Source organism: Saccopteryx leptura, chromosome 3 (assembly GCF_036850995.1).
Source record: "Saccopteryx leptura isolate mSacLep1 chromosome 3, mSacLep1_pri_phased_curated, whole genome shotgun sequence".
NCBI lineage: Eukaryota > Metazoa > Chordata > Mammalia > Chiroptera > Emballonuridae > Saccopteryx > Saccopteryx leptura.
Window position 1 is genome coordinate 4,659,943 of NC_089505.1, and position 25,284 is coordinate 4,685,226.

The 25,284-nt window shown below is 55.9% G+C and overlaps 1 protein-coding gene and 1 non-coding gene across 4 annotated transcripts; one reads left to right on the plus strand and one right to left on the minus strand.

The window, feature by feature from the left end:
• The first annotated feature begins 703 nt into the window (after positions 1 to 703).
• Positions 704 to 779, plus strand: TRNAG-GCC (transfer RNA glycine (anticodon GCC)). Its single transcript has one exon. It is a non-coding gene; the product is annotated as a tRNA-Gly (tRNA).
• Positions 780 to 14,824: 14,045 nt separating this feature from the next.
• TBXT (T-box transcription factor T) lies at positions 14,825 to 24,021 on the minus strand. 3 transcript variants are annotated; one of them, XM_066371691.1, is made up of 8 exons: positions 23,816 to 24,021; positions 23,049 to 23,313; positions 22,096 to 22,230; positions 21,250 to 21,311; positions 21,050 to 21,111; positions 18,663 to 18,836; positions 17,306 to 17,435; positions 14,825 to 15,083 (listed from the first exon to the last, which is right to left on the minus strand). In XM_066371691.1, exons 1-8 carry the CDS (start codon positions 24,019 to 24,021, stop codon positions 14,825 to 14,827), a joined length of 1,293 nt encoding a protein of 430 aa, XP_066227788.1. The 3 variants fall into 3 exon arrangements, with proteins under 3 accessions (XP_066227788.1, XP_066227787.1, XP_066227789.1); XM_066371690.1 differs by having other exon boundaries at positions 18,663 to 18,839; XM_066371692.1 differs by lacking the exon at positions 18,663 to 18,836.
• Between the last annotated feature and the right edge of the window lie 1,263 nt (positions 24,022 to 25,284).

A 25,284-nucleotide genomic window follows, 5' to 3' on the forward strand; every position in this document is an offset into this window, starting at 1 on the left:
CTTACGTTAGAACAGAGGCTTCCAGCTCCTCCCGTTGAGTAGGAGGTCAGCTGTGGGCTCGTCACAAACGACCTTAAATACAAACGTTTTGGTTTCTTCATTCTATACACACTTTGTTGAGACTTTTTATTGTAAATCAGCTATTTTCCAGCTTTTTCATCTCATGGCACACAGAAACTAATTCCTAAAATTTTGCAGCGTGTGCGCGCACACACACACACACACACACACACACACACACAAAACTAACAAATAATAATAAAAAAAAAAGGTATGATTTTGATTCAGTCACGCCAGTCAGCTAACGCCGTGTTGGCTGTTGTCGTTTTTTCATTTGACAGACTACAGGGAAAGAGGTAAGTGCCCCCGAATACACAGTCAGGGATTGTGTGTTTTTAAAATTCTTGCAGCACGCCTGTTGAAAACAGGTGTCACGAATAAATGTTGAATTTTGTCAAACGCTTGTTCTACATCTATTGAGAGGGTTACCCGATGTTTATCCTCCACTTTATTACTGCGGTGTGTGTCACGTCGACTGATTTATGGATGTTGAATCACCTTTGTATCCCTGGAATGAATCCCACTTGATCACAGTCTCTGAAACCCTTTTTACTAAGTCTAAGATTATTGCACAATAAAAGGTTTTGTATACTCCATATTGTTTTTTGGAATAAATATATATGCTGTCAAAATATAACTATAGGCCCTGGCCGGTTGGCTCAGTGGTAGAGCATCAGCCTGCCGTGCAGAAGTCCCGGGCTCGATTCCCGGCCAGGGCACACAGGAGAAGCACCCATCTGCTTCTCCACCCCTCCCACTCTCCTTCCTCTCTCTCTCTTTCCCTCCCGCAGCAGAGGCTCCATTGGAGCAAAGATGGCCCGGGCGCTGGGGATGGCTCCTTGACCTCTGCCCCAGGCGCTAGAATGGCTCTGGTCACAACAGAGCGACACCTCGGAGGGGCAGAGCGTCGCCCCCTGGTGGGCATGCCGGGTGGATCCCGGTCGGGCGCATGCGGGAGTCTGTCTGACTGTCTCTCCCCGTTTCTAGCTTCGGAGAAATACAAAAAAAAAAAAAAAAAAAAAAAATATATATATATATATATATATATATATATATATATATATATATATATATATATATATATATATATATAAAACTATAATATTTCTATGGAAATGAGCACCATATTCCGCAGAGCGGTTGATTTCCTGCAGTCAGGAGGATGGAGGGTACAGTTAGAAAGAGGTATAGGGAGGTGACTTCAACTACACTTTGCAATATTTCTCTTTATAAACTGCATGATAGATAGTAAAGTTGTAACTGCAATCTCCTTTGAGATTTTTCTATATATGTTTATTAAAAGGAGAACGCACAGAAGAAAAAAAAGGCAATGCAAAAATTATCGCAATTTCACGAGTCCGTGAACATCACTGAACACCCTCCCCCTGCCCAAACCCCACCCTCGCCATGGGTTCCAGGGTTAAAGATTTTGACTGGGGGAGCTTTACAGGGTTGGCAAATCCGTCCGCTTTGCAGAGGGACTTTTTATGACGCTACCAGATGCATCCAAAGAGGAAAATGTTTCTCCCGGGATGTCCGTCTGTCCCTGGGACGAAAGAAAGGGGAGTTCAGACGGGATGGAGAAAGAGAGGAAATCCTTCAGCCACCGTTTGTTCCGGAGCCGGAGCTGTCCTCGCGTTCACAGGCAGACGCCTCGCCCGTTTGGGAAGGCAGGATTCCCCGCCTGAACCCCGCACCCCGGTGCGAACCGTTTCTGTTGGTGTTTGTGACTCAGCCCCGACTGAAAACGATGGCCGTCCCTAACAGCCACCCCTCGCTCTTTCCCCCAAAGCTTTCCAGCTGGAGCCCTGGGGAGACCGTTCTTTTCTCAGTGCTCCCATGTCTGTGCGTCTTCACGGCGGCCCCGCGCTCTGTGCGTCTTCACGGCGGCCCCACGCTCTGTGCGTCTTCACGGCGGCCCCACGCTCTGTGCGTCTTCACGGCGGCCCCACGCTCTGTGCGTCTTCACGGCGGTCCCACTCTCTGCGTCTTCACGGCGGCCCCACTCTCTGTGCGTCTTCACGGCGGCCCCACGCTCTGTACGTCTTCACGGCGGTCCCACTCTCTGCGTCTTCACGGCGGCCCCACTCTCTGTGCGTCTTCACGGCGGCCCCACGCTCTGTGCGTCTTCACGGCGGCCCCGCTCTCTGCGCGTCTTCACGGCGGCCCCGCGCTCTGCGCGTCTTCACGGCGGCCCCGCGCTCTGCGCGTCTTCACGGCGGCCCCGCGCTCTGTGTCTTCACGGCGGCCCCGCGCTCTGTGCGTCTTCACGGCGGCCCCGCGCTCTGTGCGTCTTCACCGCGGCCCCACGCTCTGTGCGTCTTCACGGCGGTCCCACTCTCTGCGTCTTCACGGCGGCCCCACTCTCTGTGCGTCTTCACGGCGGCCCCACGCTCTGTGTCTTCACGGCGGCCCCACGCTCCGACGAGCAGGGCTGCCTTGGACAAAGACTAGTGGACCCGGTGCCTCCGACAGCCAGACTGACTGCCTTTGCACGTTTTTCTCCTTAGGGGATAGCGCGCCACGAACACCCTCAGCCTCCTCTCAGCTCTTATGAGCTGCTAGCTGCTCAGCCTCCGAAGGGTGGACGGACGGCGGCCGCGCTGCCCGGGGGCTCGTACGGCCTGTGGTTTGAGAGCAAGATGAACAGGCACCGAGGTGCAGGCGACTAAGAACACCCAGGAGGAAATAAGCTGTCTTCCTAGCGATCCTCTTAAACCAATTGGCTCCCGCACTGTCCCCATCTAACGGGGTGGCTGTGCTCAGAGGGTCCCTGCTCCTTACCAGGCGCTCGCCTCCCCTGTCTGTCCATGGGCGCTGCTTCTGTCCCTCTCCTTGTGGCCACTCTGGTCCATCAGGGCAGCCCCTGCGGTTTCCACGGCGACCCTCCTTCCGTGCCTGGTCCCAGATTCCGCCTAAGTAACCTCATCTGTTCCTTGACTTCACGGCCCGTCCGGCGCCTCCCAAGCGCACGTCCCCAGCCCAGACTTCGCTACGTGGTCCTGACAAACCCGCTGGAAATCGCACAGGTCCGTCCTGCTTAACGCGCCTAGGAGTCTGCTGTCCGTGATGCCCTCCAGCTCGGACTGGACAGGTATCTTACCCTCTGGCTCGTGACAGGCCTGCGTGTCATCCCGACCTCCCCGCCTGGCCCTTGGCCCTCGTGCCCATGAAATCTTGCTCGTTCTTCTGTGAACATCTCCCTCTCGGGGCTGGACGGCCGGGAGGCCTGTGCGGTGGACAGGAGGCAGCGTCCTGCCGGGCACTCCACACCGTGTGCCGGTGGCTGGGACCGGGAGGACCATTTCCACCAGCGTCACTTTGTGAGGAGAGCAGAGAGCTGTGACGACGAGGACAGGACCTCAGACATAGGTGACGGCGGGAGTGACAGTCACTTTGGAGGAAGCGCCCCCCACGGGCTGCAGCTTTGGGGACAGGCGGGGTTGCTGTGAGACCCCCCCCCTCTCTAGGGGCTCACGTAGAAGCCGGGGGGAAGGCCGGGCTGCCGGTGACAGGTGCAAAGCCACCCCTGAGCTCAGCTTCCTTCCCTGTTTCCCTGTCCTGCCTCTCGGGCAGGGGCCCGAGTGTAGTGTTTGACCTTCCAGTGCCTCTGAGGACCTGGTACCTCCTCCCTTCCTGCCCCCCCACCCCTCCCAGGAAGAAGCATGGCAGGGTGGCGCCGGCCGTGTGAAAATTAGCACCTGCCTCTCACCGCTGAGTCAAACAAGCCCCTTATGACTTCACGTCCAGCTGCCTGCGTCTCCCAGAGGGTGGACGAGGTAAGCGGGGTGGGCAGAGTACAGAAGTTCCTTTGTGCGGCGTCTCCAGGAAGCCGACCTGCCTTCTCAGAAACACAGGCGCCTTGTGCAGCCGTCTGTGTCGCCGAGGAGCACGCGGGACGGGCTGGCAGAGTGTCACCCCACATTCCATGGGGCGCTGCAAGGCGCAGAAGTGGGCCCAGAGAGCTGAGCCCCAGCCAGGAGGACAGCGCTACGTGACAGGTGTCATGTCTGAAGGAAGGCAGAGAGGCCGAACCGCGGAGGCAGCCCGAGGGGGGGTGCAGGGAGCACGCGGCCCCAGCCCCTGTGAAAGGTCCTGGGTCGTGGGCCCCCCTCGGCACAGGGGGCTGAGCCGCCGGCTCCAGGGGACAGGGTGTGTGAAGCCAGAGTCCCGGGACCACTGCCGCTGCAACACCCTCCCCCAGGGACTCAGGGCCAACAGAACTGGGAGGTCAGGGCGGCACGCAGCCACTGTTAATTAATCATCATTCATGAATTATTAGTAGCAAATTCCTTACTCTCTAAAGTGTATTTTCCTCATTGGCAAAGTGGAGATAAAAAGCACTTTGCAAGATTGTAATAAAGGTTAAAAATATATGTGTCTGTGTGTGTACATATACATGTGTATATATATATATATCTGTGTGGGACTATGTTTATGTTATGTGAATATGTGTGTATATGAACATGCACGTGTATGCTCTATGAACATACATGTGTGTGCATGTATGAATATGTATACATCCTGTATGAACAGGTATGTGCGTGCATGTGTACCCATATGAATATGTATATGTGTGGATGCATCTGGATATATGTGTGTATATTGTATGTATGCATATGTGGCATGTAGATGACTATGTAATGTGTGTATATAGGTATATGAATATGAATATGTACATTGTATACAAAGTGACTGTCACATGACTACGTCCCTGTGCCCGGTCCCAGCAGGGCCAAGCCTGGCCCCGTGGCCCACACCCGCCCAGCCTGCCCTCCCTGTGGCAGCCGTGCCCTGAGGAGGCGTAGCTGCCCCAGGATGGCTGCACCAGCCGGGAGGCGTAGCTGCCCCAGGATGGCTGCACCAGCCAGGAGGCGTAGCTGCCCCAGGATGGCTACACCAGCCAGGAGGCCAGGAGGCGTAGCTGCCCCAGGATGGCTGCACCAGCCGGGAGGCGTAGCTGCCCCAGGATGGCTGCACCAGCCAGGAGTAGCTGCCCCAGGATGGCTGCACCAGCCGGGAGGCGTAGCTGCCCCAGGATGGCTGCACCAGCCAGGAGGCGTAGCTGCCCCAGGACGGCTGCACCAGCCAGGAGGCGTAGCTGCCCCAGGACGGCTGCACCAGCCAGGAGGAGTAGCTGCCCCAGGATGGCTGCACCAGCCAGGAGGAGTAGCTGCCCCAGGATGGCTGCACCAGCCGGGAGGCGTAGCTGCCCCAGGATGGCTACACCAGCCATTGCAGGACAGAGCACGGCCAGTTCGCCCAGACCTAGAAACGCTTACCTGCCGGTCCCAACCGCTTACGATAGCCGGTCCTCCCCCCCCCCCCCCGCGGTCACCCTGGCTGCCTCCACCCAGACCTCAGCCTCCCCCGGCTCTGTGCACGTCACCTGCCGAACCCTCTCATGGCACCTCTGGAAACTTCCCTTTTTGTTTTAAATCCATGCCGTCTCACTGGTCTATAATAACGTGTAATAAAGTGTCCACATTAAACGGTCCACCTCGATGTGTTTTGATGCCCGCATTCCTGGGAGGCTCTCCTTGCCATTAAGGTCCTGGACATTCCCACCGCATCCAGACACCTTCTCACACCTGTGTGTGACCCCTTTCTCCCTTCCAGCCTCCCGCCTGGGTGTTTGCTATAACTGAATATTTGTACTTCACATAATTTTATGCAAATGGAACCATATGCTAGGTGCTTTTTTACTGTCTGTCTTCTTTTGCGCACCACAACTATTGTAAGATTCTTGAATGTTGTCGAATGTATCAACAACAGTTTGTTCTTTTTTTATTAATTACACAGTAACAGTCCGTTGTGTAGCTCTACCAAAGACGGCATAGTCATCGTCCTGTTGATGGGCGTTTGGGCTGTTCTTGGTTGTTGGGTGTTACAAAAAGCTCCTTGGGAATATCCATGCGCCCGTACTTCTGAGGAATGAAATTTCTACTTCTCTTGGATAAGAATCTAGGCATGGAAAGGCTGGCTAATGGGCTCAACATCTATTTAACTTTTAAAGAAACTACCAGATATTTTCCACTGTAGACGAGCAACTTTGTATCGCTACCAGCTGTGTGTGAGAGTTCCCACCCCTGTGCCAACACTTCATAGGGTCAGTCTTTTCAGTGTTATTCCATTATAACACGTGTAGTAGTTTCTCATATGGTTTCCAGTTGTATTTCCAGAAAGATGCAGCCAATTATTGAACAGTCTAAACTTGCCATGAGTAAGTAGTCGATAAGCCCTAGAGAGCGAACGCGCAGTATAGAAGAATGTAGACAACAAGATATGATCACACTTGCTAAGAGAATAGAACTTAATGATTCTAATTACTAAAAACTTCAGATCATTATGTCACAGGATAAGGGTGCTAATTATCACCACAATGCCCATCACATCACAGCATATATACATGTACAGTATTAAGTTAACATGTGTACATACACTTTAAATTTGCATAATGTTATACGCCCGATACATTTCAATTAAAATGTTTGTTTAAATATTAGTTAAACAGGCAGGTGTGCAACCAAAGGCATGCGTAAAACCTACCTGGAAAAGGCATTCTAGATTCAAATTATCTTGAAAACACTGTTTCGCGGAACAAAATATTTCTGCAGGTCAAGGACGCAAGACAAGAGTTTCCCATGCTGGTGTTTTTTACCAAAAGGAAAAGTGTGTTTCCAGAGGAGGGAATGTCAGGAAGTCAACTTCACGGTTGTCGTGATGGGGGTTGGGGTGGCGGAGTAAGTTCTGGAGGAGCCATTCCAGGGGGTTTGAGGGAGAACCGGGGCAGGGCCGTGCAGAACGGGCCAGGGGTGGGCAGCGAGCAAAGCCACCTCACAGGACAGCCGTTCACACGCAGTGTGCACCCATCCTGTGACGCCGCGAGCTGGGTATTAATTAATCACTGTGCCTTCTGCTCAGCCGAGAGACGGCCTGGAGTCACAGAAAGGCGTCGTCTCTGGAACCCGACCGGCAAGGACGCGGTCCCAGCCGCCCACTGCCACCCGCACTCCTAACAGCCGTGCTCTGTGGCGTCTCCCAGACGCACCAGGATGGGTGAGATGTTGAGGGCAACACACCACGTCTGGGCCGGCACCCTCAGGGCTTCCTAGTCACCGCGTACCCTTCCCGGTGACACCACACGTCGTACGACACTCGAGGCATCGAGCCCGGGCGCTGGGGGGGCACCCTCTCTCCACGCTCTGGATGCCCGCTCCCCTCCCCCCTGCCTGCACCTCCACCTCCACGTCCAGACCGTTCAGAACACACGGTTTTCCTTTAGGCGGGAGAAGCAGCCACAATGAGGGGGCAGAGAGAACAACAGGACCCCTGTGAGCTGGTGCACAGCGACGTTCTGCAAACCCCCGGGGCCCTCGGGTCAACCTTGTTTACCCTCGTGAAGAACCAAGCTTCCAGGGCACACAAGCTTCTGTTTGCCTCCTCTGGAGGGAGTGTCCTCACAGTCAGGACTGCAATGAGGGGGGAGTCATCGATCTCCCTCCCTCCACATTCCTGGTCCGTGGCCACCTACCCGCTCTCAGCACTAAGGCGCTAAACTGCCACAGTCGCGTCTAATTAAATGCTGTGGCATCTGCAGGATGTTTCAGAAACAAAGAAATAAAAAAAAAAATCCACCTTAAAGAACTCTAGGTCCTGGCTGGGTGGCTCGGTTTGGCGGAGCGTCGTCCCGATAGGTCAGGGTTGCAGGTTTGATCCCCGGTCAGGGCACAGACAGGAATCAACCAGTGAACGCCTAAACAGGTGGAACTATAAGACAATGTTTCTCTCTCTCTCGCTACCGTCTCTCTCTCTAAAAGTCAATAAATAACTTAAAGAAAAACAACCTCTAACGCAGCATGTTTTCTTTCTAAAAATTCCATCATCACCGTGATTCGAGGCACAATGTCCACCCCAGGGCCACAGGTTAGGTCTGGCGAGAGAAGTCTGTGTCCTTCCAACGTTCGATTAGCTGGACGGACAGCAACGCGTGGACGGCGAGGGCCTGTGGCCTCCATGCTTGTTCACAGAATGTCACTCAGCCACCAGCTCCGGGACACGTGGCGACCCTGTCACGCTTCACAGAGTTGTGCCGCTCACAACTAATGTAGAATGACTTTCCAAATAGTCCCGACGAGCCCAACCACTGGCTTTCAATGAGTCACACGAGTGGCGAGGGACCACGCGGCAGCGTGACTGTCTCATCCCCGGGGGCACACGTCCCGGGCGGGACGCACTGGAAAGACCGTGGACTTGAGAGACTGCTGACACAGGCCTGGGTCTGACCCTCAGCCTTGACCGTGGACGGGGTCTGAAGACTCCGAGCTGCGGCACGCTGATACATGCAGGTATGTGACACCTCCCCCCAGCGGGTCACTGCAGTGACAAACACCAACGCCAAAGCACATCCTTGCCTGGCATCCCGTCTCCCTCTCCCTCCTCTCGTTTCCTGAAGCCCACATCCGCAGTTTGGGAATACGCCGTGTCTCGGGGACCCCACTGTTCTCACGCCACCAAATGCGTGGAGGGGCGGGGCTTGTCCCCACGTGTTAGTATGAAAAGAGAATGACTACATGATCAAGGCCAACTCCTGGCACGGAGGAAGGGGCCTTCGGACGTTAGCTAGGATGACCATGCTTCTTCCCATCTGATTGTTCGAAGGGTCACTCTCTATAATAGACACAGAAATGAAAGTGTGGGAAGAAAAAAAAAGCTCTGAAAAGAACAGGAAAGGAGATATTCGTGAGGGAAGCACAGAATGAAAAACTGTTCATGTGACGGAAAGAAAGAAGTTCTGACTGATACTAAAAAAAAACAAAACATGAGCAAATAATTACTTTTTTAAAAGAATAGAATTTATAGGAGGACACTGAGTCTACTCGTCCATAATGGTGCTGACGCAGAAACGCAACAAGGCGCCTGAAGAGGTTCCTGCAGACGTGGAACAGCTCGCCAAGACAGGTCACGTAGAACTTACACAGAGCTGGAAAACGTGTTCAACACCCAAAATCGAAGCATACAACGCAGTGACACAACGAAATATTTCATCTCGGCTCGTATAGTATACGAAGAATTACAACAAATAATGAACAGTTGATGAGTGCTTACAAGGTCCCCGAAGGCAAGACTTTTGCCATGTGAGTCATTCTTGCTTTGGAATACTCTCCATCTGACGGCATTCTGCAGAAAAGGCAAAACTGGGTTGTTTCCCATTCTAACACGACCTGCGTCTTCTTCCTGGAATCTCACATCGACATATGGAGTAACTACCACATCATCTTGGAAGAGGCATTCTTAGTGCACAAAATACTGTCCTCGGGATATATTCCTGAGGATATTCAAGGTCCGCCAAATGCTTCCCTCGCCAGGAGAGTAACTGTTTAGAACAGGGTCACTTGAACGTCACTTGTCGTTTCCATAAGGGGCACCTTATTTGAAACGTCAACCATCGGGCATGTTGCAGCCCTCGTTCATTCGTCGTGGAGAAAAGAGGTCCTTAGATACTAAGATGTGCCACTTTCTTCCAAACACACGGCCGTGGGACGAGAGCACACACACCGCCTCCTGTGTTGCCGTCCACCCTCCGCCGCCCACTCCGACCCGAGGAATTTTCCTCCACGCCGTCTGAGCCGTTCCTCCTGATGAGAAAATTCTCCTACGTAGGTGAGGAATGGTATTCATTTCCCACCCTTGGCCTCCAAGAGCGGAGCACACAGACCACGGCTTGGATGGAGACGCTGCCTGCAGCCAGAGAGGGAGGCAGTGTGTCCCCCTCCAGAGAAGCGGGGGCCCCCAGTCTCAGAGTGTGGTGGCCCCCAAGCCAGCCTGTGGGTCCCCCCCCCCACACCCCGAGGAGAGGCCAAAGCACCGTACCTGGGGAGGGGGGCAGGGCGGGAGGGTGCTCTCTGTCTCTCTCATATGGATCAACAGGATGGCTTGAACAAAATCTTGATCTTGGGTGGGAAAGCCACACGCTCGGACATTGCCATAGAAATGGTATGTACGGCCGTTAGCTTAGCCGGTTGACAGTGTCGTCCTGAAACAAACAAAATTGCAGCTTGATCCCCGGTCAGGGCACACACAGAAAACAACTACCAAAATATTCACGACTGAGTGGAACAACAAATGCTTCCCTTACCCTTCTCCTCTTTCTCCCTTCCTCTCTCTGTCTTTCTAATAATAATAATAATAAGGCAATAAAAATTAAGCTCTGGCCAGATAGCTTGGTTGGTTGGAGCATCTTTCTGGAGCGTGGAAGTTGCCGGTTCAATCCCTCCCTGGTCAGGGCACATACAGGAGCAGCTCAATGTTCCTGTCTCTCTCTCTCCTTGCCTCTCTCAAGAAATAAATAAATCAGAAAAAGAAACAGTACGTACTTGTTGGAGCGAAACTGCCTGGGAGACCACGATCGAGTCAGGAATACCCTGGAAGTCGTGTCTGGCTGGGAAGAGATTATTTTGTGAGCAAGGTCACAGATCTGTCCCTCCAAGTGGTTTCTCAAACGAGCTTTGTTTGCCTTCCAGTATTAACATTAAGCAAGGTAACTAAGTGGAAAAAAAATAAGGGAGAATTCTGGATTCCAGAAATCCAGGTATCACTTCAAAGCGCTGAGAAGGGACGAGGAAAGAGCCGTCGCACATGGTCCCCTGTGAGAAGGAGCCGGAGAAGGTTTCACCGATGATGACGGGACCCGTGAGGGGCCCGGGGAGACATCCTTGGCTGCCAACCATCGCTTTGCAACATCTCAGGCTCCACAGGCGGCGGAAGTTCCATCACCCAGAGACTCCTCCGTCGTCTGCAAGGCCCTAGGGCGAGCTCACTCATCCTCTTCTGTCTGGCTGGCTGCTCCCGCAATGGTCCGAAAGGCTGTCTAAGTAGCTTTATTCGGACTCCCACAGAGCTGGGAACAGCTACGGGCATCGTCCTGGCCAGTGACACAGAGACAGCAGGTAACTGCTACTTTTTCCTTTTGACTCTCTTCCTTCTTGGAACACGGACTGGGGGCCTGGACACGTAGCGGCCTTCTCTCTGCCAGGTGTGGACAGGAGAATGGCCTCCGACACAGCAGACAGAGACAAGCGCTGACGTTCTTGGAAACCCTGGGCTGTCCCTCACCAGTTCCCATCACTATTTGGGGCCACGTGGGTTTTGTAAGATGCCTCTACACTGGAAACTATACAACCCTGCTGAGAAAAATTAAATACAAGCTGAAGTGTCCCATGTTCACGGACCAGAAGATGCCATACTGTCAACACGGCCCGGCAATGGTCTAGAGTCAGCGCAAATCTCCGCCCGAAAGAATTCAGCCCATGTTTCTGAAAACCTAGACGAGCTGATCCTAAGACTTGACCTGCTAATTTAAAATATGTATGTATCTAAAACACCTATAAAAAAATTCTTTTTATAAAAGAGAAACATATTGGGACATCTACACTCCTTAAATTCGAGAGTTATAAAAGGGCTATTATTATAATTGGTGGGACTGTATTATTGGGAGAACGATAGGAAAAGAGATCAATGGAGAATAGAAAACCAAGAATAGACCTTCAAGAAGGGAGTCGGCGTGTCTGTTTGTTTAATAAATGTAACAAAACACCCTGGGTTGGGGGAGGACTAGGCATACACATAGGGCCAATTACTTTCACCCAGTGTGGCAGGAACATCCCTCTAACAACTGCAGCTGGAACACGTGGGGGCCGAATGGGGAAAAACGGCAGCGACCCCTTACCTCACTCCATACTCAGAAAATAATGCGTGTTGGAGCACAGGTCTGAGCCGGTGGACAGACGTTTGGGTGCCGGGAAGTGAGCAGCTCCACCATGTGGGTTCTTAATAGGATTTATTGGGGAGGGGGTGTTTGGGGACCTTTATGGTGCCCTGGAATGGAACAATTAATTGTCTTTCGTTTGATGTCCAGAGGTTTTTACACCTGAGTCAATGAAGATCCTGGTGAGTCAGCAATAAAAACCTTTCCTTTTAAGTGGAGGAAAAGCAACCGTGTCTGGGGGGGGGGGGGAGCCTCCACCCCCAAAAACCTTCTTACGCAGGTCAGCTCTAGGAAAGCGTAGCCTTGGAAGTGAGAGTCTGGACACGGTGTCCCCTCCCACCTGTGCCAGAGAGAGTCACTCTGCAGAAACGGGTTCTGGGGCTCCCTTCTCATTTTTACTCCACGGATCAGAGGTACCCCCCCGCCCCCCCCCCCGGCTGCCCTCGTCAGACACCTTCCCGAAGGTCTCACCTCGTTTTATTTTTTTATTTCAATGGTTTTCTAACGAATTTGCTACCCACCTACCCACCAGACTGACTGTCTTTGTGATTATAATGTGTTCTCCTTCCTGCCTTCGGAATCAAATTTTCCTTCAAGAAGGATAATGTCTGTTAACACAGGTTCTGTGACTTGGGGAGACGCTCGTCACAGGCTCAGAGGGAAGGAAAGGATGGAAGAGGGGAGTGAGCCTTCTTCCGGGGTGCACCAGCTTTCCTGGGTCCCACGGCAAGTGAGGCAAACAAACGCTCCAACCCAGGTCCTTCCTCCCAAATCACAGGCTCTTTGCCCCTTTACGGCACAACCAGAAAGACACTGTTTCACTTATTAAAATTTATTTAAATTCTGGGTCCTCTTTAGAAACACAACGGGTCAAGACCCTGTCCATCTTCTATATGTAAAAGTGGTCTCCCCGACCAGAGTCGAAGGTCCCTGAGGGAAATGCATGGGACTCAGTCTCCTCACAGGTCACAGCCTGGTGCGGACCAGGGCCGGTGACCCGGGCTCTGCCCATTCTAAAACCCCCTGAGAGCCTGGGAAACGGTGGGCACTGGGTGCATCCGAGAATACAGAGCCCTGGCCCAGCCTTCACCGAGCTGCCGGGACGGCGCTGGGCTCACGGGGCCCAGGTCCACTGCCCACCCCTCCCCCGCTCCTTCCCTCACCGCCCCTCCGCCCTCAGCAGACCCCTCCCCCTACACCGGGCAGGACCCGCAGTCCAGACTAGGGCTCATTTCATTCCCCAATTCTTTTGGGCAACGGTTTATTCAAAAATATTTTTCTAATACATTGATGTCCCTACGTCTTTATTTGGGAAACTTCTACGGAGGAAGAGCCACCGGGCCTGGTCGTCAGAAAACCACGTGGCACATGGCGGGCAGGGGACACGTCCCAGCTGGACGCACACGCAGATGCACGACCAGTTCAGGTCTTCACACTTAAATTCCAGGCTGACACGCCACGGGGCAAACGGATCACTAGAAACCGGGGTGGAAGTCTGAAGACGCCTGAGCGCCGGATCGACAGCCTGTAGCCACAAGGCACAGCAGGGTGACCTGTCAGCCACCCACCCTGATTTGAAAGTGACTTCTCCCGCCCCTTTGGGAAGCCTCAAAGCCCCTTGTCAGCAAGTAGACCCCCCACACCACGCCCCCCTCCCACGCCACGCCCCCTTCCTCACCGAGCCCTGTGGGTCGGATCACCTGTAATCTTTCAAAGCAGAGCTCTGGCGTCTGAAGCTGGACAAGGCAGACTAAATGAAGGATTCTGCCAACAAGATGGAGAAATCCCCACAATCGGGGTGGGGGGGGGGGAACGGGGGTCTGGTTCCCCACGGGGAACGGCACAGGAAAGGTGGTTTACAAAGGCCCTACGTTCAAATGATGGGGCGGGGCCAGAATAGGTTCTACATTTTATAAACTAACTTTCTGTCAATTTACTTCATGTCCTTTCCGCTCGACTTGGGGAGGGGGGAGACGTCCGGTATCCATCTCGAGGACATCCAGGGTTCCCCATTCCGTCATCATCCATGTTCAGCCGTGACCCAGTGAAGGCTGTGTCGATCTCTTGAGAATCATTTAGCATCTTTTGGGGGTTTTTTTGGTGGCAATTCCACTGGGAGTAAACGTACGTATATTTCAGTTTCCCATTCTGCCATGGATTAGATGAAATACTCAAGTTCACAGCAGACAGGCAATGTGTCTTTGGAAGGAGCTCCTTTACCACCAGCTAGATAACAAACAGCGAAATCTCACCCAAAGCAGGGTGGGGGGGGGGGGTAGGGGGGGTGTTTGCGTTTGAATAATCACTACATTGACCAAACTCTGCATTGTGGCCTTTATTGTGCAGAAAAGAAACAACACGCTTTCTGCTGATTGTCTCTGGCTACTGTGTCGAAACAAAAATATAAACAGTTGCAGGTTTCACAAGACAAGAGGTCGCTACCTACGCTCCCACAGACACAACATTCTAGTGGGGGCAGACTAGCCTTTCAACTAAAGTCTGCCCTTGGACTAGGTCATCGGGGTGCCACCGCTCGGCTCCCAGGGGACACCTGCCACCCCGGAGGCCTGAACACTACTCAAAAGCAAGGAGGAGGGAATTAGAGGGGTGCCTTTGTATCACGCTAAGGTGGGCCCCGTGGAGTGCACAAATCCCAACGTGCCAAAGCCATCTGTGTGCTGTACAAGGAACACAAGGATCCCGGGCCATGGCCATTGTCGTCACTGTGAATCACGGTGAAGGAGGCCACCCACGCGGTCTTTCACCTGTCGCATATAGATGACCCAGGACGGCCCACAGAGGCTGGGCCAAAGGGGACTGAGGGGGACGCCTGACCAACAGCACCATATGGACCCCTCCTCTGTGTTACAGTGGGGACAAGAAGGCCCGTTTCCTCCTCTGACCCGTGAGGCTGCCACTGTCACCTAGTAGGCCAACTGCCTCCACACTCGCTGCCCCCACAAAGAAGTCCTTGCGTCTCTTAAGACACGGGCATGATCACAGGGAAGGTGGCGAAACGGGCGTCCATGAGGCGATGAGGCAGGCCTGGGCCGAGGCGTCGTACTGGCTGTCGGGGAGGTCGGCGGCCGCGGGGGCCCCGTCGAACAGCGGAGACCCCGAGGAGGAGGGGGCCGAGCCCAGGTGGGTGGAGGACCCCCGGAAGAACTGGGCCCCCAGCCCGCTGCTGGGCATCCCGGCCGACTGGGCGCCCGGCGTGACGGTGCCGTTGCTCACGGACCACAGGCTGGGGTACTGGCTGCAATGGCAAAACGCAGACAAGTTAGGGACCAGACGGGGGGAGGGGGAGACTCTGGACCAGCAGCGGGAGGAGAGCCAAACACCCACAGTCCTGTTCCTGAGAACGAGAGGATGTGGCGTCTTTCCAACCGTGCCCCGTGCCAACCCACGCTGGGGGTGTACGTCAGGGGTACACCATCATGGGACACAGCACCCCTAGGAGGCTGACCAACGTGGTCATCTGTCTGCACCTAGGCGGCTCCCGGCACAGCGCTGGTGGGTTTGGAGCACCCACCCCTAGGAGGCTGACCAACGTGGTCATCTATCTGCACCTACGCGGCTCCTGGCACAGCGCCGGTGGGTTTGGCCACGAAGGACTCTGGGAGAGCCGTCTGGCGTCCTTGTTCACAATCCAAACCCCCCGGCTAGACGGAGCCCAGCATTTCCGAGGACTCTCAGCAGGGCGACAATACCCTCCAAGAATAGTCACCGAGCCCCGCCCGGAACCCTTCCCCACCCGTGGAGCTGGGACAGCTGTGACGTTACACACACACACACACACACACACACACACACACACACCGGCACCGAGCACAGCAGGGGGAGAGGGACCTGGGGGTCAGACCTGGAAGCAAAGCCCAACTCTGCCCTAAGCAGCCGTCCCCCTCAGACCTGACCTGCGACAGACTTTTGATGCTCCATTTCCCAGTCTTTGAAAGGAGCTGGAGATAGGCATTCATTACATCCTCCAGCCTAAGAACTTACACTTGGTCAGCACTCCCCTGTGCTAGAATTTGTTTAGAGGGGCATCTGTCTGTCACTGGGGGACAGGACCTTAGGCCGTATCATGCTCCAGGCTTTACCAGGCCATGTCCTGTATTCTGCAATGCACCTGAGCTCGCCAACAAGCCCGAGTTCAGCGAGGTGGGCTCCTACACCCCCCGGGGGACAGGTGCAGAGGAACACGGCTCTGAGATGCCCTGTCAGGACCCCATGGTGCGGAACCCTGGGGGCTCCCCGGGCCCTGGGCCTGTACAACCTGCCCGACGTCTGATTTCAGCGCGGGTTTCCAAGTGACCTGGAAGCCCTTGGGGGTTGGCCGTTTGTACACAATCAGATTCTTATAGAGACATTTGTTTCCTAGGCCAAAAGAATTTAAAACATTTGGGTCTTCCATTACAACGAGCCCACCAAGTTCAATCATTTCATAGCCTTTTTTTTTCTTTACCTTAGAAATTAAATTTAATGGGGGGACATGGGTCAATAAGAGTCTGTCGGTGTCAGCTGAACATCTCTATCCTTTAATATCTTCGAACTAGTTTCCTCATTGGAAAATGAGACTTGACTTCTCGTTTTGTAACTTTATTATAAAAATCCTATGAAGAAATATATTTACTCACCCGCTTGGTGGTTTGTTTGTTTGTTTTTTTAAGCCAATCTCCTTCCCCATAATTCTCAAGTTAATAATAAAATAGCCACCATTCTTTACAAGTTACATAGTATACGTTAAAATTTAACGACTTGGGAGGCTACATTCCCCAGGCGAGCCAACAAATTTATTTCCTCCCTAGCTCCTGTCCCAAATGATTCTGGAAACATTTCTTCAAAATGCACCTGCTATTCTTCAGTACAAGTTGACAGCCACAAAATAGTCTCAGGGACGTAAAGTACAGCACGGGGAATAGAATCAGTGACACTGGAATAACCAGACAGTGTATGGTGTCCGGGGTCCTATTCTTATCAGGGTGATCACTTCCTACATTATATAAATGTCAAACCACTAGGATGTACCCCTGAAACGAACATCATATTGAATATCAAACTGTAATTTAAAGAACGGGTTTTAATCTTTTTAAAAGATCCCTGTCAGGTCAGGCTGAGGCGGGGGTTACCTAAGTGTCCTTTTCTTAAAGAAGGCAGGCTCAGCGTTAAAAGACCGCCCACCCCAGGCACTAATAGGTGGCAGAGCGGGCACAGGGAACCCACGTTCCTTTCCTTAAGGCCCAGCCCCCCTCCGTCCTGTGGGAGCCACGGGCCTTTCCAGAGCACGGGCTGCGGCAGGAGCTCACAGCCGCCCCAGAACCCGGGACCCCCGCACAAATCTGGCGAATGGTCAAATCACAAACAGACACCCCACCACCCGCAGGTCAAGGGCCGTGAGTGGACAGGGCACGCAGTCTCAGGCTCCAGAGTCCCCGGGACCGTCCGCTCTGCCCCATTTCCCGGACGAGCGTTAGTTACCTGGAGCCGGCAGGTGGGCCGGTGCCGGCGCTCACGGGAAGCATGCTGGTGTGGGCGGGCACGCCGAGGCTGGGCCAGTTGTCGTGGGATTGGAGCATGGACAGACAGGCCGGTGAGTTGTCAGAATAGGCTACAAGATGGATGCAAGAACTTCATTATCGGTTCCAAGGATGACGAAGAAACACAGCGAGGATTGTCGAGCAAGGTGGCCACTCAACAGCGAAAACGGGACGGGTGCTCGTCAACAGAGAAAACTGTCCCCCAGCCTGCTTCGTGGGTCATCCGAGAGTCCCCTGGACTGCCAGGCGTACACACCGGTGTGGGCAAAACTAGGTTCGCCGTTGTGAATACCAGTCTACCGAGTTAACGGAAGCTACTGTAACAACCGCAGCCTGCCTGCCTTTTCCCACGTGAACAACTGTAAACCTAGTTTTGCCCACCCCTGGGTTTGAAAACCTATTCCAGTAAATGCGGGCGTTTCATATTGTTTTTTTTCTTTATATCAATAACTGACCTGTAGAAACAGAACCTTACAATCACTTGATTGAGGATTACTTGTATTTTAAGATCAAAGTAAATATAACTTGGAACTTGTTTGTTCCCCCCCCCAAAAAAACTATTTCTTTAGAAACCATGACTCCAGGCAAGAGATTTAAAATAGACCTCCTGGCCACGGAGCCCAACCTCCTCCAACCTCCTCCGGTTACGACTATTTCCCTACCAAATAAAAGCTTCTTTCCTTTCCAATCAGCTTTAATTGCTTAATTGTTTTACGGTGTTCCTTAGCTTTTTGCCTCCTTTTGGAGCCAGACAAAATTGAGTCTAGACATACATGGTGCTAGAATTAACTAAGGGGAGCGTCATGGTCTAGCCCTGTGTCCGTTGTCTGGATCACCTGAGGGCTTGCTCAAACACACCCCACTACGCGCCTCCCCTCCCCCCGCCCCCCAGAACTTCTAATGCAGTAAGTCTGGGAAGTGTCAGGCGGCTGTGCTGGGCACCCTGGCACCATACTTGGGAGAAACAATGGATTCTAAGCCAACCAGGGAGTCCTGTGCTGACCCAACACACCACTGTGGAGAGGATGATAAAAATATCCAAACCTGGGCCCCAAGGAGGGCCCCAGCTCTGAGCCGGAAAAGCTTGGGCATGGACTCATGCCCACGGGGCACCCAGAGCTCCTGGCCGGGACTCACGGTTGAGCCAGCCGCGGCATGGACCCGGCGTGGCGCGCAGCCACTGGAGAGACTCAGAGTGGGTTCCGGAGAGGTTGTCCTCTCCTGCCGTCGGGACCGACGCCTCTCCGGGGGTGGTCTTCCCCGCCCCCGGCTCCCGGTCTGCTCCGACATAGACTTACTTGGAGAACTGTTCCGATGCGCGTAAGGGCTGGGGTAGGGGGCCGGCCGGTGGTTCCTCAGGACGGGGTACCTCTCACAGCCGTGTGCGGTGGGAAGCGACAGGGGGCCTCCAAACTGAGGGTGGGGGGTGGCCGGGGGGCACAGCGCGCTGGGTCCAGGAATGAGCCACCCCCCTGCTGTGAGGAAAGAATGCTGAGTAACGGGCGTCTCATTCCCCCACCCCCCACGACGTATCCGACAGGGGCGCTGAGACCAGGACGTGGTGGCCCTTTTCCTCGGAGTCGCTGACGGAGTGGGGTTCACAGTGTCCACACCAGTGACAACCCCGAGCCTTAAGGCGCCGTGGCGTCAGCTGCAGAGGCCACAGGTTGTGGCACCAGAGGCCACAGGTTGACCAAGGTTTCCAAACCCACGGGGACACCCGGGAACACCGGGGAGCCGCCAGCCTCGGCCAACCTCCCGGCTCCTGGACACTCCCTCCAGACCCCACCCCACCCGACTCCTCCACCTCTGAGGCTACTTTTCTCACTGGGTCTCCTGTCCCCCAGGACACTCAGCCTTCAGGTCCTCACTGCGGCGCATGAATAACACGTGAAATCAGACAGACTCCCCAGCCAGACTGGCTCGGCACAGAGGGGCCAGCCACGCGATGCCGTCCCTGCCTCAGTGGGTGGTGGCACCCACTGGCTGCCACCACCAGTCACATGGAGCAGGCAGGACCTTGCCTCAGGTGCACCGTGCGTGCTCCGCTCACTCTTCCCGTTTTAGGCTCACAGGGTCCCCTCGGTACACAGGGTCCCCTCGGTACACGTGACTCAGAAAAGCACTCCACCGCCATCCCCTCTAAAAGTCCAGCTTCTTCTCCGTTCTCTTCTTTTGTTTGTTGTTTGTGTTTAGTGTTATTCAGAAATGCCACCTTTCAGGGCCGAGGACTCTGGCTCCCAACTTCCCAGCTACAAATAGTTCAGACAACACTACAATAAGGGCCACTCAGATGTGCCCACCCGAGGGGGCGTCACCAGCGGAGCTGTTCCCAGGCCACTCACATGTGCCCACTCCCGGGGCCACTCAGATGCGCCCACCGGAGGGGGGGCCATGAGGGGGGGCGTCACCAGCCGGAGCTGTTCCGGGGCCACTCAGATGTGCCCACCGGGGGGGCATCACCAGCCGAGGGGGGGCGTCACCAGCCGGAGCTGTGCCCAGGGCCACTCAGATGTGCCCACCCGGGGGGGGGGGGCCGTCACCAGCCGGAGCTGTTCCGGGGCCACTCAGATGTGCCCACCGGGGGGGCATCACCAGCCGAGGGGGGGCGTCACCAGCCGGAGTTGTTCCCGGGCCACTCAGATGTGCCCACCCGGGGGGGGGGCCGTCACCAGCCGGAGCTGTGCCCGGGGCCACTCAGATATGCCCACCGGGGGGGCATCACCAGCCGAGGGGGGGCGTCACCAGCCGGAGCTGTGCCCAGGGCCACTCAGATGTGCCCACCCAGGGGGGCCGTCACCAGCCAAGGGGGCGTCATCGGCCGGAGCTGTTCCCGGGCCACCCCCCCCAGCGGCCCTCGGGCTGCGTTGGGAAAGCTCACTGTTCCACTGGCCTAGAAGATGTTTGTTTTGTTTTTTGTTTTGTTTTAAGGAAGGAAACAGCACAGAATACAGCCGAGGCACGCCCCAGGCGGTTCACCCAGCCTCCTCTGAAGGGACCAGCAAACACTAGCTTTTCTCTCCCAACAGGTATCTGGTATTTAAACTCTCCGGGTCCCCTCCCTGTGAGGAGAAGACAGCCGGACAGCATCCTCCCCCTCGGACGCCACCATCTCCACCTGCACCCCTTTCACTCTGGCTCACGGAACCTCTAAGGGACACCGGACTTCAAGCAGACTTGGCCCATCCGACGAGCCAGTGTCCACCCCAAACCACCATGCGGGCATGTTGCGCCCTCCCCGGAACCGAAGTCACTCAGGACAAAGCCACATTGGTTCCTAAGCATCACCCCAACGATGCTCCTCCGGTTTTCAACCCTTCACAGAAAACGCCAACCATCTCCAGTGGATTTGAACGGCCGGGCTCCCCTCCCGCCCAGCACAGCGGAAGCTAAGCGCCCACCCCAGGGTCTCGAGAGCAGAACGGAGGAGCCGGGCACACGCTGCCCAGGCTTCTCTGAGACGGGGCCACGCACCCAGTGAGCGCCCACCGGCCCAGATAGAGCAGGGGTTGAAGACCACCAGGTGCGAGACCTGCAGCCTCACAGGGCCCTGAGCCCTGCACGGCCAAAGGGCGAGTCTGCCCCCAGCCACACCAGGAGGCCCAGTCCCCTCCATCTGCGCCTCCCAGCTCTCGGGGCCTGCTCCCCACACGAGGCACAGCGGGCAGAACACAGCAAACCGTACATTGGGAGTACCCAGACTGCTGGCCGTCTCCAGGGTCTTCCATCATATCCTTGTGATCATTTCTGTCAAAAAAAAAAAAAAAAAAAAAAGTGCAGTCTATTGTCAAAAAAAAGAGAACATTCGGAAAACAGTATCTGTCACCATAGTTCGTCTTTCTGCAGCCGTCTTTGCCCAAAAGGATAGTTAGTCGGAATTCTCACCTCTCTTTCGCATCAAGGAAGGCTTTTGCAAACGGGTTGTACTTAATTTTAAGAGCTGTGATCTGAAAAACAAGAACCCGCACTTACTAGTGTACTGAGGGTAATCAGCGGATCTCACGTGGCACCAAGGAATCGGGGTGCACCAGCACCCTGTTTTATATCCACAAACATATTTATATAATAACCAGACCTCTTTCCGGGTCTATGTTTCCATTTGGGATGGTAGACTTCATAGAGAACAGCCTATTCGCCGGACAGTCCTACCTGCGGCTCTCCTAGGTGGAATCCACAAGGGACTGGACCACCTGCTGAGAACATTCCCCGTGCCCAAGGCACGCAAGGGCAGCGCTGGGCCCTCCCCTGGGTCTGCTCGGGAAGCAGGGACCTGCTCGCTGCGGCTGGTGGTCCACGCTGGCAACTCCACCAGCTCAGACCAGGATTTGCAGGCACTGGACAGCCTGCGGTTTCTAGTGAATAGTCCACGCTGCCCAGGCCACCCGCGGGCCCCCACCCTTTGCAGGGAGATTTCCAAAATAAGACGCCCCGCCCCCTCTCACACGGAAGAAGTTCTCAGTACTCGACCTAAATGTTTTACCCCTCGTTTCCTTTTGAGCTTTCAGTAGTTCTTTCTAGTTTTTAGACACTTTTCACGGAGAGCGAAAGGGAAAAACACTTGCACGCGGACTTGTTTTGAACTCCCCCCCCTTCCTCGTTCCAATTTTAGAGTTATGCGAAATTATTTGAAAAGGCGGTCGTTTTTGGTCTGAAGGACACTAATCACACAGGCTGCTGTCCCCCCGGGGGAGGCGCCCTGCCAGGGGACCAGGGGTCCCCGGCCCCTCTCACCTCCTCGTTCTGGTACGCCGTCACCGCGATGAACTGGGTCTCAGGGAAGCAGTGGCTGGTGATCATGCGCTGGGGGCCCCCGACCCTCACGATGTGGATTCGGGGCTCATACTTATGCAAGGAGTTCAGCATGATCTGAGGGAGAGACAAATACAAAGGCGGGGGTCCTGGTTGAGATCAGAAAGCACCCGTGTGCCCTGCTGTTGAGGAGGAAAAAAACAGCCCAGCTGCAGAGACCCCTGCAGTCCCAGCTGCAGAGACCCCTGCAGCTCCCAGGAACGGGCTTCCCTGCTCCGGGCTGGTGGATGTCCTCTCAGGGGGCTGCTTCCCAGGACGAGTTTGGAGATGGAAATGTGAGAGGCGCACTACACACCATCAGCGGCGGATGAACGCCCACCGTGAAATCTTCTGACCTGGGAGAATCCAGTCCTAAGGCTTCCCGGAGGGTTAAGGACAACTAACTCCAAAGTCCAAATGCCCAGGCTAGCTTGCAGCTGCTGAAAGCACGGCCACCCAGTTACAGTGCCCAGGTAAATACCTTTACAAAGGACAGATCACAAGCCTGTCCTGAATTCACGCAGTAAGTACGGTGGCACGGAGGTAGCTCTACAGCTAGTGGTTACCATGCGGGGTGATGTTTTATCCACCCCGAGGAAAGTTCTGCGCCATGACGCACAAGTTCCCCAGTGCGGGAGACATGCCCGAGCCTTCAAGCTTGGGCTAGGGCCCTCTCCACGTTTGCCAGGCCCTGCCGCGACCTTCCTCAGTTCCCTAGAGACACCCCTGAAGGCTCGGCTGAGGAGCGGACTGTAGCAGTTTCTCCAGGGCAGATGTCATCTCCCCTGCGGGCAGCATCCCTTCCAAAGCTCCACCGCTGGGGAAGGCGCAGGCTGCTGGGGGGCCCCCTCCATGCTGCCCTCCCGCGCCCCCCCCCCGGGCTCTCTCGCACCTACCTGGCCCCCTCCGTTCAGCTTGTTGGTGAGCTTGACTTTGCTGAAGGAGACGGGCGCCTTCATCCAGTGGGCCCCGAAGTTGGGCGAGTCGGGGTGGATGTAGACGCAGCTGGGCGCCTGTGGCTCGGGCTTGCCCCCCGGCACCCACTCCCCGTTCACGTACTTCCAGCGGTGGTTGTCGGCCGCCACGAAGTCCAGCAGGAAGGAGTACATGGCGTTGGGGTCCAGCCCGGACACGTTCACCTTCAGCACCGGGAACATCCTCCTGGAAGGGAAGGAGAGCAGCAGGAGGAACCCGCGCCCAGCCCGCCGGGCCGAAGGCGGAGAGCTGGGGACAGAGGCGTCTGTCCTTCCCGGGCCAGAGACGTCTGTCCTTCCCGGGCCACGAGGAGCTCCCTTCCGGGCTCTCTCCAGCCCCCACGAGCCTTCTGCGTTCTCCAAGGCCTCGGAAGGCAGTGGTGCGGGGGACCGGGGCCAAGCCCGTCGGGGCATTAAGTGGGGAAGGCGCAGCTCAGGGTCCGAGGGGACATCTTCAAAGAGCCGGCTTTGCTGGCCTTCCCAGCCTACCGTGAATAAAACCCAGAAGGGGCCGCAAAGGTCTGCTTCTCCAGATCCAGTGAAAATGAACAAAAAGACCTCCACCCGGAGGGAAAAAAAAAACAAAAGCGTTGGGCAGTAGGAACCTTCCCGGCCCCCTGGCTGCGGGCGCGCCAGAGCCCAGAGCGCAGAGCGCGGGGCGCAGGCCGGAGTTGCGGCCGCGCACCCACCTGCCGTTCTTGGTCACGATCATCTCGTTGGTGAGCTCCTTGAAACGCAGCCACAGCTCGCTCTCCTCCAGACCCACTCGCAGCTCGCGCTCCGTGGGGTCCCCCTTCTCGCTGCCGGCTTGCAGCTCGCTCTCCACGGCGCTCAGCAGGTGGTCCACGCGGTACTGCAGGCTCTTCCCTGCGCTCTCCGTGCCCGGGGAGCTCATCCTCCCGCCCACCCCTCCCCACCGCCCCCCAAGCCCCGGCTCGCTATCCGACAGCCACCTTCACCCCAGTTGGCGCCCGCTCTTCGGAGAAGAGGGGCCGCTCGCGCCAGGACCCCAGACGGCTCCAAGAGCAGACCGAGGAGGAGGGAGAGAACCCAGATCCGGGGGAGGGGGTGGGGGAGAGGGGTGGGGGGAAGGTTCTTCCACTTGAACTCCCTCCAGGCGAGACTGGAAGAGGTCTCTGGGGAGAGAACTCCGGTCTCCTCTCCATAAATAGAGCCGCGGCCGCCGAGGAGGGGGGCGCGGCGGATTGGGCCGCGCGCCCTTTGAAGTGCGAGGATCGCTCTCCATTGGCCGCGCGCGGCCATATCAGACCGGTCCCGGCGGGCTGGGGAGGCCCGGGGCCAACAATGGACTCCCGCCCGCCCGTTTCATGTGAAGTCGGAGGTCCGCCCTAAGCGCCCGGCCCAGCCCCTACACCTCCGCCCTCCCCCAAATGTTTGCACCTCCATCAAAGCGGGTGGGCGGACCCTGCGGACCCGGAGGAGGTCCGGGAGGTGGGAGGAGCCGGGGGCCGAAGTTCGCCCCTGTCCGCACGTCCCCAAAGCGCTGCCGGGCCGCCCACGACGCTCCCCCACTTCCTCCAGGCCCTCCAAGCACACCCGACCCCCGCAGGTGTGCCAACCTGGCGCTCCCCTGCGCCCGGGCCTGACAGCCTCCGTCCCCCCGCCGGCGAGAAGCGCACACAGCCCCGCTTAAGGGCGCCCCACCTGCGGTGCCTGGGTCGTGCTGGTCTCCATCTTCCGAAGGCCCAGCCCTCCACCGAGCAGTGTCCGGTCCTGACACGTCCCTCGCTCACCCCGCGGCACTGCAGGCAGCTCTAACGCCTACGACCTCGGATCAGCCCACCCGGTGCCCCCGGTTCCCGCCCTCACCTGTGTGGAAAGGAAAACCCCGCGCGCGCTCGGAGTCTGCCCACCGTCAGCCCCGCGCCCAGAGAGGGAAATAGACGGAAATCAAGCAAACGACCCTTTTTTTGGAAGTTTTCTCGCTCTCGTTATAAAAGCAGGAGTTTGGTGAGAGGTCTGCGCGTGCACTGAATGTGGCCAGGAGTGTCCCTGGCTTCTGTTGTCCGGACCTTGTCTTTGCAGAAGGTGGGAGGGGGCGGGCCGGGGTGCTCCCGGGCAAGCGGGGTTCCGGGTGGGTCTCCCCACCCGGCGCGGCCTCAGCGCCCGCCCGGCCGGGTGGAGAGCGCCTGGTTTA

Excerpts from the sequence above, each read along its gene's own strand:
- TBXT (XM_066371690.1), bottom strand. The coding sequence starts at position 24,021 with ATGAGCTCCCCGGGCACGGAGAGCGCAGGGAAGAGCCTGCAGTACCGC. Across the intron at positions 18,840-21,049 it reads GCAGTCTGGGTACTCCCAAT|CAGGGGGGTGGCTCATTCCT; the intron begins GTACGGTTTGCT and ends CTTTCCTCACAG. Across the intron at positions 17,436-18,662 it reads GCATCGGAACAGTTCTCCAA|CCTATTCTGACAACTCACCG; the intron begins GTAAGTCTATGT and ends TCCATCTTGTAG.